The sequence below is a fragment of the Euphorbia lathyris genome, chromosome 2 (genome assembly GCF_963576675.1).
Source record: "Euphorbia lathyris chromosome 2, ddEupLath1.1, whole genome shotgun sequence".
NCBI lineage: Eukaryota > Viridiplantae > Streptophyta > Magnoliopsida > Malpighiales > Euphorbiaceae > Euphorbia > Euphorbia lathyris.
Genome location: NC_088911.1, coordinates 114,890,688 through 114,910,008, shown reverse-complemented (window position 1 = coordinate 114,910,008; position 19,321 = coordinate 114,890,688). Strand labels below are relative to the sequence as shown.

Genomic DNA, 19,321 nt, shown 5'->3' with positions numbered 1-19,321 from the left:
TTAAACATGTGCCTGATTAGGCATACTCTAAAGCTTTGAATGTTCTTTGAGATTGGCACTACTCTTACACCTATGAGTTATACTGCTAGAAGCGATTGAGTATATGTATGTGTATGAAACATGTTTATGTATGATGTTCTGTTGATGTTTATGTTTGAGGTTCTGTATGAGTATGTGTACGATTGTTCATTTAGGCATGTAGCTTATTAATCATGCATCAAGTATTTGAGGAACATTGTAAAAGGGTCATTGAGCATGTGGCTGATTAGGCATACTCTAAAGCTTTGAATGTTCATTGTGATTGGCACTACTCTTACACCTATGAGTTATACTGCTAGAAGTGATTGAGTATGTGTATGTGTATGAAACATGTTTATGTATGATGTTCTGTTGATGTTTATGTTTGAGGTTCTGTATGAGTATGTAGCTTATTAATCATACATCAAATATTAGAGGAACATTGTAAAAGGGTCATTGAGCATGTATGAAGCATGTATTAAAAGGTAAATTTAGGCTAATTGATATCATCATTCTCTTTTTTATTTGAACATGACCTATGATGATAAGTAAGGAATAAGTTGTATGCTTGTTATAGCATGTTCACTTGAATAAGTTGTCTACTTGTTATAGCATGTTAGGCATACTCCTAAATCTCCATTACTACGTATCATGTCACTTGGCTTGTTATGCTTATGGAAAAGTGTTTAACATGGTGATGAAGTTGTATGATTCTAACAACACAAGTTTATGACTAAGCTTGTGGTGACAGTATTATACACTTCATCACCATGCTAACTTCATCATGAACTGTACAATCCAAGTGGTAGGTACGTAGTGGTGGCTTTATGATGCTATGAGAACAAGTTTTAGATATGCACGAATAAGTTGTCTATTTGTTATAACATGTTAGGCATACTCTTAAAGCTGAAAATGATATGAAACCATTCAGGATGGTGATGAGATAAGTTTACAATATACCTTCCACTTGGCTTGTTATCTGATTGAAACCATTCAAGATGTTGATGGGTTTTCGATGCTATCAACATAAGTTATGAACTTGATATTATGTTTAGGAAGGTAGCTGATCATGCATACTCTTAAAGCTGAAAATGATGAACTTGCCTGATTCTTTTCTATTTTAACATGAGTTATGCTGATGAGACATATGTTGGCTTGTTTTATGTTCTGTTTATGAAGTAACTGATTCAAGAATAGACATATGTTTCATATCAATTTAGCATGTTATGTGTTAGGAAGTAGAACTGATTCAATTTAATAGACATAAACGAATAAGTTGACTACTTTGTTATAGCATGTTATCATCCATTTTAATATACATATATATGTCTACTTGAATAAGTTGTCTGCTTTGTATTGCCTATCAAAAAAGGATAGCGTGCAAGGGGGGCATTATGATGTGACGTGCGAATAGCGTACAAGGGGGGGCGTGATGCGCGATTAGAAAGGAGATTTTGATGCTAAAGAAACACTGGAGCTGGATGGATGGAGTGGAGTACTGGAGGGGCATGGAGCCAACATTGAATATCAGATTGATTACCAAGTACATTTGTAATCAGTAATCATTCTGTTCTTCAAGATTGGCTCTATGCCCATCCAGTAGTCCACACCATCCAGATCCAATGTTTCTTTAGCATCAAAATCTCCTTGCTTCAAGAATGTGCAAATGGTAAACAAGGATATCGGGATGATGGGGAACCATCAGAGTTAAATAGCGTCGAATACTGGAGGGGCATGGAGCCAACATTGAAGATCTGATTGATTACCAAGTACATTTGTAATCAGTAATCATTCTGTTCTTCAAGATTGGCTCTATGCCCATCCAGTAGTCGACACCATCTAACTCAATGGTTGCCCAACATCCAAATTTCCTTACTATTCGCACATCACGCCCCCCATTGTACGCTATTCGCATGTCATATCATAATGCCCCCCTTGCTTGCTATTTGCACATCATATATCCATTGCATGCTCTTCAGTCCATCTCCTGGCAGTTGCTACATAACCTGCCCTGTTGTTGATGTATCGTTCAGCAATTCGCTCTCGGCCAGAAAATGGCCCCTCAATGAAGGGCTCTACCAGAAGTCCATAAATATTCCACAGCAGCTATAAAATGCATAGATAAATTAAATTAGACCCCAAGCATGAGTAGATAAACTAGACCCCAAACATGAATAGATAAATTTACGGGTAAAAAATACATAGATTTACATCTTACCGTGGTAATACTATGGGCAGGGCGATCAAGTAGCTGGGGCATAGAAACATGCCCCAAGGGACCGATATTAGGATGGTAAATTTTGGTCCTGAATATTACCTGCGAACAATAGTAATATCATGAGTGTATTTACAAAGATATGAACTGATTTTTATGTGTTAACAAGTTTATGCATGTTCTTACAACTGGAGGTGTGGAGGGGAAATCGACAGGGAAGTCCATTTGGACTATGAATACACCTCCTTCATAAGGGGTGTTTGGAGGGCCATTCATCACGGTAGTCCATTGCTACCGGTCAGAACCATGTATATTGACAAGCCACCTAGGTGCCTCATATCGGAGTTGTTCAATCTGAAACTCAACATTACGATAGAGGTTCCTTCTATTCCTGGTCGACATAACAATCTTTAAGTATAGTGTTACGTTGCCCTAGGTGACTATTGAGAATTGGTAAACGCTTCCTATTTATAATGTGGGTGGGTAAGTGAAGGGTCTCAGAATGGAGAAAGGGTAAATTGAGATTAATTAGGTCTATCTGTATACGGTGTGTAATTAATGAGCATCATCAGTTGGTTTTGCAGATACCAAGATTTTGGGGATTCTAGGAGATGATGACTTAGATATGCTTCAGTTCAAGTTGGATTTGGCTTTCCAATCAACACCACCACGCCTCTGACTATATATACAGATTTGGAGATGTACATTAATTGCTTATATTTTTTGTCATCAGACATTCATTCAGTTATTTTGTGTAGTTCAAATGTAACCAGATTATGAGCATTAGTCTCTAGTAAAATTAAAATCATTGATATACAGAAATTCTTGTTCATTTGATAATTATTGTTCATTTCCAGAATCATTCGAAGAAGAAGGCAATGAGTGACATTTACGTTTAAAAAAATATCATCTAAACGACAATAAAAAAGACATTAGATTAAAAGAATCTGTCATCTAAAACAAATCTCTTGACATGATTGATTAAGACTTATGCCATCTGATACAAGTTACTACGACAGAAATTATTATAAAAACTGTCACCGCGAATACCAATATGCCAATTTCCCATATAGCGACTTGACATTTTTAATTATTAGTATGTCATGTGATGACATTAAAATTGACGTTAATAAATAAAAAGATGCATCGTAACAATGTTCATATGACAGTACGAGACTAGGCTGATGTCATGTATAGTATCTTCAAATGACAGAACCTAACCGTCGTCTGAAGGTGCAATAGACGGCAGCGAGCCCTGTGACAGATTTATATCTCGCGGGACGACGGTTTTTAACCGTCGTCTGAAGGGGGTTTTGGCGTAGTAACAACTCTTTCCAAACCCTTTCTACCTATTTAAACTATATTTAAACCTTTAGATCATAATGATGGAGTTGGGTTTTCTTTAATTAATTATTGACTTCTATTTTTTTTGACAGATATTGGCGTTATGGGTTTTAGCAGTATCTGTATAGTTTGGAAAAATGCATATTTACGAGAGGTTTATTACCTGCTCCCATGAGTTTTTTTTTAATTGTTCCCACTAGTTTTGGTTTAATTAGGCTTGGTTAATTCATTCTTCTCATTCCCATTGAACGAATAGGAAATTCCGATAATCCGCAAGTTGATTAAGTCGAACCTTCATAACTCTCGTGTCTGCTTGAACTTTCAGGTGAGTGGTAATTATAGTATATGACTCTATTTAAACTGTTTATCAAAATTGACCTTTGACTGTATTTTCCCTTTCATAAAAGCGTATATTTTGAACCTTATTTTTACTAAATATCCTTAGTATTAGAGCGTATATTCTGGGAACAGGCCTTTATATTAATTTGTTTGATTACCAGTTACATTAAATTTTTTAAGATTTTGATTTGATATGATATGTACTCTCTGATACGCGATTTATCGCAGTTATTACTTTGATTTTAGAAATCTAATAATTTGTTCAATCAATTATTATTTTTTTGATTTATATATGTATACTATATGTTTTCAAACTGGTACAAGTGCTCAGTATATCTGTATCTGTTATCTGGCCTCACATCGATCTTTATAACATTAGGACTTTGCCTTTGTCTTCGAGTCATGATGTCAGTTGTCAGTTTTGTCGTCAGTTGTGTCAACATTAGAATCATGCATAAGATCGGTGAAGGCATTTATCTGTTATCTGTATCTGTTATTGGTAGCGCGCTTACCATTTATCTGGCCCTGGTGGTGTGCAGTATCACCACTCTGTTACACTGTACCATGTGTTTTAAAGCTTTTGTCTTATTCTCTGATTATCCTAATTTTCGATATTTTGAAAGGCTTCGATATTATGTTTGACAATTGATTACCAACATTTTGATTTGATTATCTTGTATTGACCCTTTTGTTCAACTGATTTTGAAATACTATATTTGAGCTATAATTGTCATGAATTAATAGTATCAGCCTGCCTACCTGTTCCTTTTCTGTTGTGTGCTATAGCTACTGCTCACTGAGGTTTTCGCTCGTATAGACGAAAATCTCATACCACATTGAAATATTTCTTTTTCAGATTAAGGTCCTTGTTCGTGAGGTAACCATTGGATTGATGTTGAAGGAGACTACTTAATGATTTAGCTTTATATTATTTTTTTGGAGACTTTTGATTATTGAGATTTGACTCGAACAGTTAGGTTCCTTCAAGGTTATGATGTAATTGAGATGACTTTGATATTCTATTAGAAAATTTTGGAATTTCTATTAGTTCAGAATTAAGGCTAGCATAGATTAAAGTTAATTTAATTTATGCGTCGGTCATGGCCTGGTTTGGGTCCTGACAAATGTGGTATCAGAGACTAGGTTTAGGTGCTTATAGACTTACTGTATAGGATTCACGTGCTCTGTTCGTATCCCTTATCTTGAATATCTATCTGGGTCTTCCTATTTACTCATTTTCAATATCTCATTTGCTAAAGTGTCTAACTCTGTTGCATGGATAGGTAATCATGCCTCCTAAAGGAAGAATAAGAGGTAAGAATACGGTTAATGTTAGTACTAGGAGTAGGGTGACCATTGAGAATTCATCCCAACTTGATGGGGGAGCTTCACACCCCATTGGAGAACTAGCTCCAGCATCTGAACCAATTTTGCAACCAACTGAAGGGTCATCTCAGCCCACGCGTACATCTTCAACCTCTCAGCCTGCTGAAATATCTAACACTGATTTGGCTGCTGGATTGCAAGGGGTCTTTCAAGCAGTTGAAAGGTTAACAAATGTGGTAGGGGAAAACAGACAACCAAGAACTACAGGATCTCTGGGTAGCTTAGCTCATCTTTCTGTAGTAAGGAGACCTTTGATTGGTGATATTCATGAATTGATTAATCAAGGAGTAGAATTTGAGGCAACATCTGAAGCGTTGGTAGCTCATTTTCGTGTTAGACCTATTCAATTAGATAGAATCAAGGCAGCCCAACAAGAAGATCCTCAATTGTGTAAAGTTAGGGATGGTGTTTGTCAGGGTAAGGTTCAAGACTTCATGATTGGTGACGATGGAGTTCTTCATTATGGGACTAGACTGTGTGTTCCTGATGTTGATGATATAAAAAGGGAAATTTTGGAGGAAGCACATTGTTCAGCTTATACAGTTCATCCTGGTTCCACTAAGATGTATAGAGATTTAAGGGAGTTATACTGGTGGAGTGGAATAAAGAGAGATGTTGCAAACTTTGTTGCTAAATGTCTTACTTGTCAACAAGTCAAGGCAGAACATCAAAGACCGTCTGGGTTGCTCCAACCATTACCCATTCCTGAGTGGAAGTGGGAGAATATTGCTATGGACTTCATGGTAGGATTGCCTCGCACTAAAGGAGGGTACGATTCCATTTGGGTGATAGCCGACCGTTTAACTAAGTCTGCTCATTTTCTTCATGTGAAGATAACTTATGATTTCTCTAAGCTTGCTCAGTTATACGTTGATGAGATTGTTAGACTTCATGGAGTTCCAGTCTCTATTGTGTCAGATCGTGGTACTCAATTCACTTCTCGGTTCTGGAAGAAATTTCAAGAAGCACTTGGTACAAAACTTCAGTTTAGCACCGCTTTTCATCCTCAGACGGACGGACAGTCAGAGAGGACTATTCAGACTTTAAAGGATATGCTTCGAGCTTGTATCTTTGATTTTGGCCAAAATTGGGATCATCATTTGCCTTTGGTACAGTTTGCCTACAACAACCGCTATCAAGCTAGCATTGAGATGGCACCTTATGAAGCTTTGTATGGTCGTAAGTGTCGGTCACCGATTTGTTGGGATGAGGTTGGAGAAAGGAGACTCACTAGACCCGAGTTGATACAGTTGACTTCAGACAAAGTTTGTGTTATCCGTGAGAGGCTCTTGACAGCTCAGAGTAGGCAAAAGAGTTATGTTGATCCAAGGCGCAAGAATGTAGAATTTCATATCGGTGATCATGTGTTTTTGAAGGTCTCTCCGATGAAAGGAATCATGCGTTAGGAAAACTGAGTCCGTGTTATGTTGGTCCGTTTGAGATTCTTAAAAGGATTGGTGCAGTTGCATATCGGTTAGCTCTTCCACCTGATTTTTCTAAAGTTCATCCGGTATTCCACATATCGATGCTTAGGAAATATATTCCAGATACTTCTCATGTTTTGCAATCTCAAACTATACAAGTTAGAGATGATTTGTCATATGACGAACAACCAATAAAGATCTTAGATAGCCAAGTCCGCAAGATACGATCCAAAGAAGTTCCTTTAGTTAAAGTTATGTGGCAAAACCACTCTAGTGAAGCCACATGGGAGACTGAATCTGAGATGCGAATCAAATATCCTGATTTATTCGATGTTTCAGGTTAGTATCTTGTAACTTAAATTCGGGGACTGAATTTTTCTTAGGGGGGAAGAATGTAATAACCCTGTCTTGAGCCAAACATTTTTTTTAAAAAAATTTTGTTACCTAAATTAAAAATACTAAATTATATATTTTACAGTTTAGGTTTTTTTTATATAAATTATATATTTTATAACTTAGTGATTTACTAAAAAAACAAAAGGGTAAACCTACTTCTACACTGAAAAGAAAAGAAAAACTGTATTTTCTTCATCTTGCCGCCTTTTTTTAAAAACATTTTGTTACCTAAATTAAAAATACTAAATTATATATTTTACAGTTTAGGTTTTTTTTATATAAATTATATATTTTATAACTTAGTGATTTACTAAAAAAAAAGGGGTAAACCTACTTCTACACTGAAAAGAAAAGAAAAACTGTCTTTTCTTCATCTTGTCGCCGCTGTCTTCCTTTGAGGCTGTGTTGAGCAAAATCTGTTTTTTCCCTGATTCAAGTTCATCAAGGTCCACTCAATCTTTGTAAGGTAAGTTTTATTGTTTTAAAAAAATAATAAAAATACGACCTATTTAGGATCTAATGCTACGAATTGTTTATTTTCAATGGTGAGTGGAAGCTTTTATCCTTTGGCTTTTGTGGGTCTTCAAAAAGTAATACTATGATTATTTTATATCTAGGAAAATGAGTGGAAGGTTGAAAACTTGATTTAACATGTCTCTACAACCTATATTTGTCCAGGAAACCAACTACCTATCATACCCATTTACAATATATTATATATGCATATAATACAACTCTTTCCAAACCCTTTCTACCTATTTAAACTATATTTAAAACTTTAGATCATAATGATGGAGTTGGGTTTTCTTTAATTAATTATTGACTTCTATTTTTTTTTAACAAATATTGGTGTTATGGGTTTTAGCAGTATCTGTATAGTTTGGAAAAATGCATATTTACGAGAGGTTTATTACCTGCTCCCATGAGTTTTTTTTAATTGTTCCCACTAGTTTTGGTTTAATTAGGCTTGGTTAATTCATTCTTCTCATTCCCATTGAACGAATAGGAAATTTTGATAATCCGCAAGTTGATTAAGTCGAACCTTCATAGCTCTCATGTCTGCTTGAACTTTCAGGTGAGTGGTAATTATATTATATGACTCTATTTAAACTGTTTATCAAAATTGACCTTTGACTGTATTTTCCCTTTCATAAAAGCGTATATTTTGAACCTTATTTTTATTAAATATCCTTAGTATTAGAGCGTATATTCTGGGAACAGGCCTTTATATTAATTTGTTTGATTATCAGTTACATTGAAATTTTTAAGATTTTGATGAGTAAATTACACCAATAGTACCTGAACTTTACCCTGATTCACACTTTGGTACCTAGATTACATTTTGTCCCGAAAATATACCTGAACTAACGATGACCAGTTTAGTACATTTTACAGGTCAATAACCGGTCAATGCGGGTTTGATGAGTAAATTACACTAATGGTACCTAAACTTTACCCTAATTCACACTTTGGTACTTAAATTTCATTTTGTCCAAAAAATACACTTCAAGTAAAGATGATGTCGTGCCCGTGCCCGTGCCCGCGGATCGCGAACTATAATCTTCCTTATGGCTCACGCTCTACTGGTTTTCAAACGGTGCTAGACAGTCCCTCTAAGGAGACTGATCTAATGGGTTTTCGAGTCGCCACCAATCAGTTTGACGGTCTGATTGGACACCGATTTGATTCCGAATTGACCCATTTGGGTAAGTTCGGATAAGGCAATGGTCTGCGATGATTCTAGATTCGGTTTCCGATTACGTGTAGGGAAGAGATGAAATCTCACCCTACCCCGCCCGATAAAATCGGTACTGTTATATTTCTGCATGCTTGTTTTATGTGTTCGTGTTCGGTATCGCTAGATTTTTCCAACTAGGGGGTCTCATTTTGTTCCCTTACAAGTAAGTCTCCGTAGCCTTCTCCTACTGCGACTTCACCTCGCTTTACTGTATTCGTTTGATTTTGTTTAGAGCTTAAATTAAGGTCGCCCTTTGGTTAAAGCTTGAATTTATGGTCGTTTTTCTTTGGTTCTGAGACTGAAATACAGATTTATTGGCAAATATCATATCATTTTATTTTTCTATGATTCCAAGCTAAATTTAATCTACTGGTTGTGATTTTGGGCATGTTTATGCTTGTTTTTCCGGGATTGTATGTACATGGCTGTGGTTCTTTGGTTGTTCGTGTTTTTCTGGGTCATTCATGATAATAGGTTGGGTATTTTGATTGCTATTTGGTTGAAATTTGTTCAACAGGGGAAGGTATTATTGAGATTGGGGTGGGCTGTAATTAAAGGATCCCTATCAATTTTGAGTCTTAGTTTTCTAAATAAGTATTTACAGTAGGTTTCATCTTACAGTTTGTGATTCTACTTGGTATTCCTGTTGGTTGGAACTTTAAATGGGGATGTAGATGTTTAGTACGATCACACTTGACACCAATACAGAAAGATAAATAGGCTACATTCTATTTTATCCTATGATAGTTTAAAACCTTATTAGAACTAATAAAAGAACAGGAGCTGTTACAGATTCAAATTACACAATGTGCAGAAGATAAAACTTTTAGATAAGGAATATGATAAGTAGACTAGATATTCAAGATGTACTGAAACTCAAAGATGCATACTTAAACTTGCAATAGCAAAACTAAATTATATTACCAACCTTACAAAGTAGTATTGACTTTGAGTCTTGGGAATCCTTAGCAAGAATTGCTCCCCAATTACAAACAGAAATTCACAGCCAAGAACCCTTAGTACAGAAGATTCAACTCTTGAAGCAAAGTACAGATCAGATCATTACCCTAAAATTAGAACTCTCTCTATTACAAGCTTAATTGATTTTGACTCTTTTATTTTCTTGCTTTTTTCTGCTCTCTTGTTGCTGATTTTTCTTTTTTTTCTCTCCAATCTGTTGTGTGCAGACTCTGTGTTAAGCTTCTCTATTTATAGGGAGGAACAGGTATGGACAAAGATGGCAAATTTGGCCCAAATGATGGGTTTTCTTCATTATTTAGAGCTCCCATATCCTGCTTTCTTCTCCTTTGTGATGACTTTTCTGAATTTCAGACATCTTTGAGTTGATTTCTTCAGAAATTATTGTAGTAGCTGCTCTTTTAATTAATGCTCAAATTGTCTCATATGCTGCTGGATCTCTGAATCAAAGTTGACTTGGGTGTGTTTCCACTAGTATCTTCCAATTTCATCTTTATTTGTTTGAACATTGAGTTTAGCTTGAACTGTAAAACAAGATGTGTGAGTTGAGATTAATTTTGCAAATGTAAACTTTTCATGTTAATAAGAACATTTATTTTATTTTTTGTTCCAACTTTTATCTAATGGTTTGATAGACACTAATTATTAATTTATTGGTCATTAATTAAGTTTGAAGATATATTATATTCTGAACATAGTATATAATTAAAAATCATTCTTCAAGTTACATGGGTAACTTTAACAAATAATTTTGTAACTATAACTTATATTTAGACTATATATATTTCTAACATAATTTCACAACTAATGAATTGAAATTGGAAAATTAATCTAACCAATTAGATACGAGTTAAATTGAACTAATAAATTTGAAGCATAACAATTTCAAAGACTATATTTAGACACAACACATTATATCCCAAATGTAATTTATAACTTTGAAAAAAATATATTTTTAACTCCAATGAATTATACCTCTAATATAATTTGATAATTATATTGAGATATAACGAATCGGTTGATAAATTACATGCGTGATAGAAAGTTTGTATTTCTAATATAATTTACGAATTTGTTAGAATTTCAAATATAATCAGTTAAAGCATAAAAAAAATACCCGGACAAAAATGGGTATCTACAGCTGCCCCCCTTTGTATAACTCCATTAGAAATGGAGTATACAAAGTACACATAGATAGTCATTTTTGCACCTTACTGGGTAAGAAAAAAAATAATAAAAAATAAAAAAATGAATAAAAAGTTAAAAACAAAGAAGAGTTTAGTACAACTCCCTGGATGTTTGAACCAATATGTGCTGATATAACTTGATTCGTACTGATTTGATTTTGAAATATGAGCTTTTATAGCGGCTCCCCGTGACTGATATGAGATTTGACATCCTCCAATTTTGAATGATTTGAGACTGTCCATTCTACAGTTTTGAATGACTCTGAGACTGGACATTCTCCAATTTGAATGACCTTTAACGGGCATCCTCTGTTTGTTTTGGATGACTTGAGACTGTTCACCCTACAGTTTTGAATGGCTCTGAGACTGGGCATTCTCCAGTTTGAATGACATTTAACGGGCATCCTCTGTTTGTTTTGGATGGCTCTGAGACTGGGCGTTCTCCAGTTTGAATGACCTTTAACGGGCATCCTCCGTTTGTTTTGGATGACTTGAGACTGTTCACCCTACAGTTTTGAATGGCTCTGAGACTGGTCATTCTCCAGTTTAAATGACCTTTAACGGGCATCCTCCGTTTGTTTTGGATGACTTGAGACTATTCACCCTACAGTTTTGAATGGCTCTGAGACTGGGCATTCTCCAGTTTGAATGACATTTAACGGGCATCCTCCATTTGTTTTGGATGACTTGAGACTGTTCACCCTACAGTTTTGAATGGCTCTGAGACTGGGCATTCTCCAGTTTTGAATGACTCTGAGACTGGGCATTCTCCAGTTTTGTTTTGGATGACTTGAGACTGTTCACCCTACAATTTTGAATGGCTCTTAGACTGGGCATTCTCCAGTTTGAATGACCTTTAACGGGCATCCTCCGTTTGTTTTGGATGACTTGAGACTGTTGACCCTACAGTTTTGAATGGCTCTAAGACTGGGCATTCTCCAGTTTGAATGACCTTTAACGGGCATCCTCCGTTTGTTTTGGATGACTTGAGACTGTTCACCCTACAGTTTTGAATGGCTCTGAGACTGGGCATTCTCCAGTTTGAATGACATTTAACGGGCATCCTCCGTTTGTTTTGGATGACTTGAGACTGTTCACCCTACAGTTTTGAATGGCTCTGAGACTGGGCATTCTCCAGTTTAAATGACCTTTAACGGGCATCCTCCGTTTGTTTTGGATGACTTGAGACTGTTCACCCTACAGTTTTGAATGGCTCTAAGACTGGGCATTCTCTAGTTTGAATGACCTTTAACGGGCATCCTCCGTTTGTTTTGGATGACTTGAGACTGTTCACCCTACAGTTTTGAATGGCTTTGAGACTGGGCATTCTCCAGTTTTGAATGACTCTGAGACTGGGCATTCTCCAGTTTTGTTTTGGATGACTTGAGACTGTTCACCCTACAATTTTGAATGGCTCTGAGACTGGGCATTCTCCAGTTTGAATGACCTTTAACGGGCATCCTCCGTTTGTTTTGGATGACATGAGACCGTTCATCCTATAGTTTTGAATGACTATGAGACTGGGCATTCTCCAGTTTGTTTTGAAGTGAATTTCTTCGATGTTGATGTGATTTTGAAATTGGGATTTTTTTCTAATGTGAATACGTGATTCTCGAAGCAGACATTCTTTATCCATTATTTACATCCGCTCTTGATTCTTTTCAAATTTTACTGGAACGATATTGTTGATCGCTCGTCGGGTTTTGATTTCTTTCTTGCAAAATGACTCAGTGGCTATGCGGGACAAAATGTATTAATGCACATGTTAAAAACGCGTGGAAGGTTTTCTTATCAAAATTATTGTTGGACATTTTAAGAGAGAGAAAAAATAAAAACAAATTTTGCTCTTTTTGTTTTTATTTATTTATGTACTTATTTTTTGCCCCCTGGTTGGCATCATCTCGTGTACGAGTATGTTGATTCCGGACGTCGCTACTTTAGATCGAGATTCTTAGGATTAAGATAAATTAAAGATGTCTTGAAAGCAGATGGGAGGTTTTTGACCTGTTAAACTTCTTTCTCTTAGTTTTGCTTAGTGGACTTTCAATCTAGCGGATTTCTTTCCTTGATTTTTGCTTTGTTTTTCTGAGATCGTCCTTTCGGATTTTCAATCTAGCAGCCTTTTATTTTGCTCGCCTTAATTTTTGCCTAGGTTGCCCTTGCGGGTTTTCAACCTAGCAGGCTTTTCATTCTGCTGGCCTTGACTTTTGCCTAGATCGCCCTTATGGGTTTTCGACCTAGCATGCCTTTTGCTCGCCTCAATTTTTGCCTAGGTTGCCCTTGTGGGTTTTCAACCTAGCCGGCCTTTTATTTTGCTCGCCTTAACTTTTGCCTAGGTTGCCCTTGCGGGTTGTCAACCTAGCAGGCTTTTCATTCTGCTTGCCTTAACTTTTGCCTAGGTCGCCCTTATGGGTTTTCAACCTAGCAGGCTTTTCTTTTTCATTTTTGTTATTTTTAAGAATAAGATTCCATCCCAACGCATATTTTATGATTTGGCAGTTCATTCATTTTCAATAAAGCTTTCTAAAGCGCTCGTAGATGAGGGGGGGGGGGAATTTGTGAAAGGGTTGAGTATGTCTCAAGGCAAATGCGAAAGGTGGTATGAAAACGGGTCAAACGCACATTTTATTCATTCAAAGAAAGATTCCAACATTGACATATATGAAAATCATAATCTACGCATAATATCTTTTGACGGCATCTGAATTTATGGGATTTTCAAGCTCTTCTCCATCCATGTTGGTAAGGACTAAGGCTCCTCCCGAGAATGCTTTCTTCACCACATATGGTCATTCGTACTTTGGAGTCCATTTTCCTCGTGGATCTTGATGCCTCGGGAAAATCTTCTTCAGGATGAGATCCCCCTCTTGGAAGCTTTTAGCTCTTACTTTCTTGCCATACGACTTTATCAGTCTTCTTTGGTATAATTTCCCGTGACAGATTGCAGCCAACCTTTTTTCTTCGATGAAATTCAACTGATCGTATCTTCTTTGAACCCATTCCGATTCATCAAGCTCTGACTCCAACATGATTCTTAGCGAAGGAATTTCTACTTCAATGGGTACAACAGCTTCCATCCCATAAACCAAAGAGTATGGTATAGCTCCAACTGATGTCCTTATGGTAGTTCGATACCCATGCAAGGCGAACGGTAACATTTCATGCCAATCTTTGTAAGTCATCGCCATCTTTTGCACTATCTTCTTGATATTTTTATTGGCTGCTTCCACGGCGCCATTCATTTTTGGTCGATATGGGCTCGAGTTATGGTGTTTAATCTTAAACTGATTGCATATCTCCTCCATGGCTCTGTTATTGAAGTTCCTAGCATTGTCTATGATAATTCGTTCTGGTAACCCATATCGGCATATAATGTTATTCTTGATGAATTTCTTTACAACTACAGTGGTTACATTGGTGTATGACGCTGCTTCTACCCATTTTGTGAAGTAGTCGATGGCCACAAGGATGAAGCGATGACCATTTGACGCTTTCGGTTCGATGGCTCCAATAACATCCAATCCCCACATTGAGAATGGCCATGGAGCGACCATCACGTGCAGTGGTGTGGTCGGAGCATTCACATTATCTGCGTATATCTGACACTTGTGACATTTTTGAACGTATTTGATGCAATCTGATTCCATGTTAGACCAATAATACCCCATCCTAAGGATTTTCCTTGACAAGGCGTGTCCCCCCAGATGGGTCCCACAAAATCCCCCATGTACTTCTTCTAATAGTCATTTGCTTTGCGCATGATCAACACATCTTATTAGTGTCGTGTCAGGACTTCTCTTGTAAAGAACATCTCCGCTAAGGAAGAAATTTGCGGCCAATCGTCGTATCGTTCGTTTATCAGTTTCTGAGGCTTCTAATGGGTATGCTCGGTATTGGATATATTTCTTAATATCGTAATACCACGGCTTCCCATCAATCTCTTGTTCCACATTCCCACAGTAAGCTTGAGATCTCCTGAGTTCGATCTCTATTGCTGGGAAGTCTCTGCATTTTTCTAGCTCGAATGCCGCAGCTAGTGTTGCCAAAGCATCCGCCATTTGATTTTCTGATCGGCACACATGCTCAAAACGGATGTCGTGGAATCCTTCAGCCATTTCTAAAATGTGTTCTTGATATGGGATCAGCTTGGCATCCCGGGTTTCCCATTCCCCCTTTAGTTGGTTGATCACCAAAGCGGAATCCCCATAGACTTTTAGGTTGCGGATATTCATCTCTAAAGCTGCCTGAATGCCTAAGGCACATGCTTCATACTCAGCTATGTTGTTTGTGCATTGGAAACAAAGTCTGGCCGTAATCGGAAAATGTTTTCCTTCTGGGGAGATTAGCACCACACCTATACCGTGCCCTAGGGCGTTTGAAGCTCCATCAAATCTCATGACCCAATAAGTAGGACTATCTTCTTTTGTGTCTGCTACAGTGAAAATTTCCTCATCTGGGAGAGGGGAATCCAGCGGGGTATCATGTTCCACTGGATTATCTGCTAGAAAACCAGATATTACGGCCCCTTTGATCGCCTTCCGAGGTACATAAACTATGTCATATTCTGCCAACAACACTTGCCACCTTGCAATTTTTCCCGTCAGTGCTGGCTTATCAAAGATGAATTTGATTGGGTCCATAGGGGAGATAAGATGAGTAGTGTTATTCAACATATAGTGCCTCAACCTATATGCAGCCCATACTAATGCTGCGCAAGTCTTCTCTAGCGGGGAATACCGAGTTTCACAATCTGTGAACTTCTTACTGATGTAATAGATGGCATGCTCCTTTATCAAAAGCTATACTAATGCCATACTAGTGCTACATTTGGTGGATGTAGCACCGGTGCATTTTGCAAGTATTCTTTGATTTTATCAAAAGCTGTTTGACATTCTGAATCCCACTTTCCTGGATTGTTCTTTCTGAGTAACTTGAAAATGGGTTCACATTTCATCGTCATTTGGGCGATAAAACGGGCAATGTAATTAAGCCTTCCCAGGAAGCCCCTGACTTCTTTTTCTGTTTTTGGCGGAGGCATCTCTGAGATTGCCTTGATCTTTACGGGATCTGCTTCAATGCCTCTTCGACTAACAATGAATCCTAGCAACTTCCCGATGTTACCCCGAATACACATTTATTTGGGTTTAAACGAATACTATATTTCTGCAGCCTTTGGAAGACTTTTCTCAGGACTTCCACGTGATCTTCGTTTTCCCTAGACTTGGCGACCATATCATCTACATATATTTCCATTTCTTTGTGCATCATGTCATGGAACAATGTTACCATTGCCCTTTGATAGGTGGCCCCAGCATTCTTAAGTCCAAAAGGCATCACTTTGTAACAAAAGGTTCCCCAATAGGTTATGAATGTCGTCTTTTCACGGTTTAATAGATCCATCAGTATCTGATTATACCCCGAAAATCCATCCATCAAGGATAACATGTGATATCCCGCGGTATTGTCCACCAACACATCTATATGTGGTAAAGGAAAATTGTCCTTCGGACTTGCTCTATTTAAATCCCTGTAATCTACGCACATTCTGACTTTTCCATCCTTCTTCGGGACTGGAACTATATTGGCAACCCAATCTGGATAATTCGACACAGCTAGGAAACCAGCATTAAACTGCTTTTGAACTTCTTCTTTTACTTGAAGGAGAGTTTCCGGCTTCATTCTCTTTAGCTTCTGCTTGACAGGTTTAGATTCTGGCTTAAGCGGGAGCTTATGCACCACAATATCTGTATTTATCCCTAGCATGTCTTCATAAGACCAAGCAAACACATCCTTAAATTCTCTTAGCAAAGCAATTAGTCTTCCCTTGGTTTCTGCGTCTAAGGATCCATTTACTTTAGTCTCTTGTGGTTTATCGTTTGTACCCAGGTTCACTATCTCGATATTGTCTATTTGTGGTTCCATACTCATTTCATGTCGTTCTAGCATTCTTTCGATTTCAATAGGGACGTCTTCTTCAAATTCCTCATCAGAATCGATTTCATATACTGGACAATCGAAATTATGCATAGGTTTATGATCATCAATCATGTCAATTTTATGATCGTCCCTGAACAAATATTCATAAAGGAAAAGGAAAAACAAAAAAGCAATAAGCAATGGAGGGAAAGATGATACGAGAAAAAAAATGCGCTTTTTATTGATCAAACTTTATTGAAAACATTGCCTCCTTATTTGTTCCTTTTAAATCTTAGGCATAATTTAAAGGTTCGAAACAAAATTATTACATTGGAAAGGGAAACTCGTGAATACTCCAATTCTTTAGCTCTTCCTGGCAGTTAGCAACCCAAACTTGATCATTCTCCACTTCGTTGTTCTCTGAGATGGTTGCGATTGTGGGTAGGTATGTCCCCGCCATGGTGAAGGTGACGCCAATGTGTGGGATGTCGAGGGGAATGTCTCGTTCATGTTTACCCTCAAACTTGGCTATACGCTTCTCCTTCATATGAGCACAGAACCTCCTCTTGTCTTTTGGAGTGGGTTCATATCCTAAACCCTCTCGAAAATGATTACCCTTAGCGTATATAATTTCTCCTCCTTTGGCTGGTCGTCACCCCATAGCTTGCCCCCGAGTCATTTCTTTGGCTGTCATGATGGAAGCAGCTGAGAAGCGAGGCTCAAAATATTTTGGTCCCTTTGCCGTGTAAACCACATTAACTGCTTCGAATACCTGAAAGGAACTCTCGATGACATTTTCCTCTTCCTCTATGTAGGGAAACGATGAACACTGACTGATCAACAAATCTTCTTCCCCGGACACTTCCACTAGCTGATTGTCCACAATAAACTTGATCTTCTGGTGTAGAGATGAAGGAACTGCCCCCACAGAATGGATCCATGGCCTTCCTAGCAACATGCTGTATGCCGGGTGAATATCCATCACTTGGAATGTAATATTAAAAATGGTTGGCCCGATCTGTATGGGCAAATCGATATCTCCTATTACTTCCCTTCGTGTACCATCAAAAGCTTTCATGAATATGCGGCTTGGGCGTATGTAGGAGCTATCAACGGGTAACTTGGCTAGAGTTTTTCTTGGTAGTATGTTCAAAGCCGAACCATTATCAACTAGCACTTTTGCTATTGAGAACTCCTTACATTTAACGGTTATATGCAAGGCTTTGCTATGACCCGTTCCTTCACCTGGTAGCTCATCTTCCATGAAAGTCAAGTAATTCGCTGCAACTATGTTACCGACAATGTTATCCACATTCTCTACAGATATATCGTGACTAACGTATGCCCGGTTTAAAACTCTAAGGAGTGCATTTCGATGAGATTCCGAGGTCAATATCAATGATAATAACGATATCTTTGCTGGGATTCGATTTAGTTGCTCGATCACCCGATACTCGCTTTGCTTCACAATCCTTAGGAATTCCAGTGCGTCATGGTCAGGGATAGTGTTCCTCACTGGTGGTGTATCGACTTCTTCCTCAAAATGAACTTCCCCTTCTTTGGCTTTCCCTTTCCTACGCCTATCAATTTCTTCCTGGCGTTTCCTAGTGATTTCGTCAGAAGAGAAACAACGGCCGCTTCTGGTTATTCTCGACATTCCAACAATGTCTTCCTTGGTTTGAGCATTATTACATGCTTGAGGTATCACCTTATTACCGTATACCCACGGCACAGCTTTGTCGTTCTCGTAAGGGAAAGGAGTAGGGATTTGGACTTCTAGTTTTACGAGAGATGCCCCAAGGTCATCCGACTGTATCGAGTCTTTCGAGACCCAATCAATAACCAGCTGAGTTGGCTTCATCAATTCATCGTCATGCAACATATTTACAGTATGCCTTCCTTCATTCCTTCTTCCGAAGGACAAGATTCCCGAATTCATACATTCTTAGACCTTATTCCTAAATAGCTTGCATTTCTGAATTGAGTGATCAACGTCCCATTCATGATACCAACAAGTAGAATTTCTTGCATCCCTCCTTTCTATGATTAAGCCTGTGTCACACATGGCTTGATATACCTGCTCCATTGGCATGACGATGTTATATGCCTCAGTCCTATACTCACACCAATCCTCATCCCAAACGGCGTTAACACTAGTGTTCCCATGGCTAGGCAGAGGGTTGTTCTTGACATCCGGCTTCTGATTAGTCTGATTGAATTTCAACCAGCCTGCCTTTATAAGTCACTGGACTTTTCTTTTGAATGCAGTGCACCTTTCGATGGAATGTCCCGCAGCCCCAGCATGGTATTCACATTTGGCGTCAGGATCATACCACTTTGGATATGGCGGAGTCAGAGGAATCATTGGTGTAATTGATAC

The 19,321-nt window shown here is 37.8% G+C and overlaps 1 protein-coding gene and 1 pseudogene across 1 annotated transcript; both read right to left on the bottom strand.

The window, feature by feature from the left end:
• Positions 1 to 13,700: 13,700 nt before the first annotated feature.
• On the bottom strand, positions 13,701 to 17,043 carry LOC136218645 (uncharacterized; annotated as a pseudogene).
• Positions 17,044 to 17,593: 550 nt separating this feature from the next.
• On the bottom strand, positions 17,594 to 18,880 carry LOC136217389 (uncharacterized). The gene has a single exon (XM_066003991.1). The coding sequence runs from the start codon at positions 18,878 to 18,880 to the stop codon at positions 17,594 to 17,596; it is 1,287 nt and encodes a 428-aa protein (XP_065860063.1).
• Between the last annotated feature and the right edge of the window lie 441 nt (positions 18,881 to 19,321).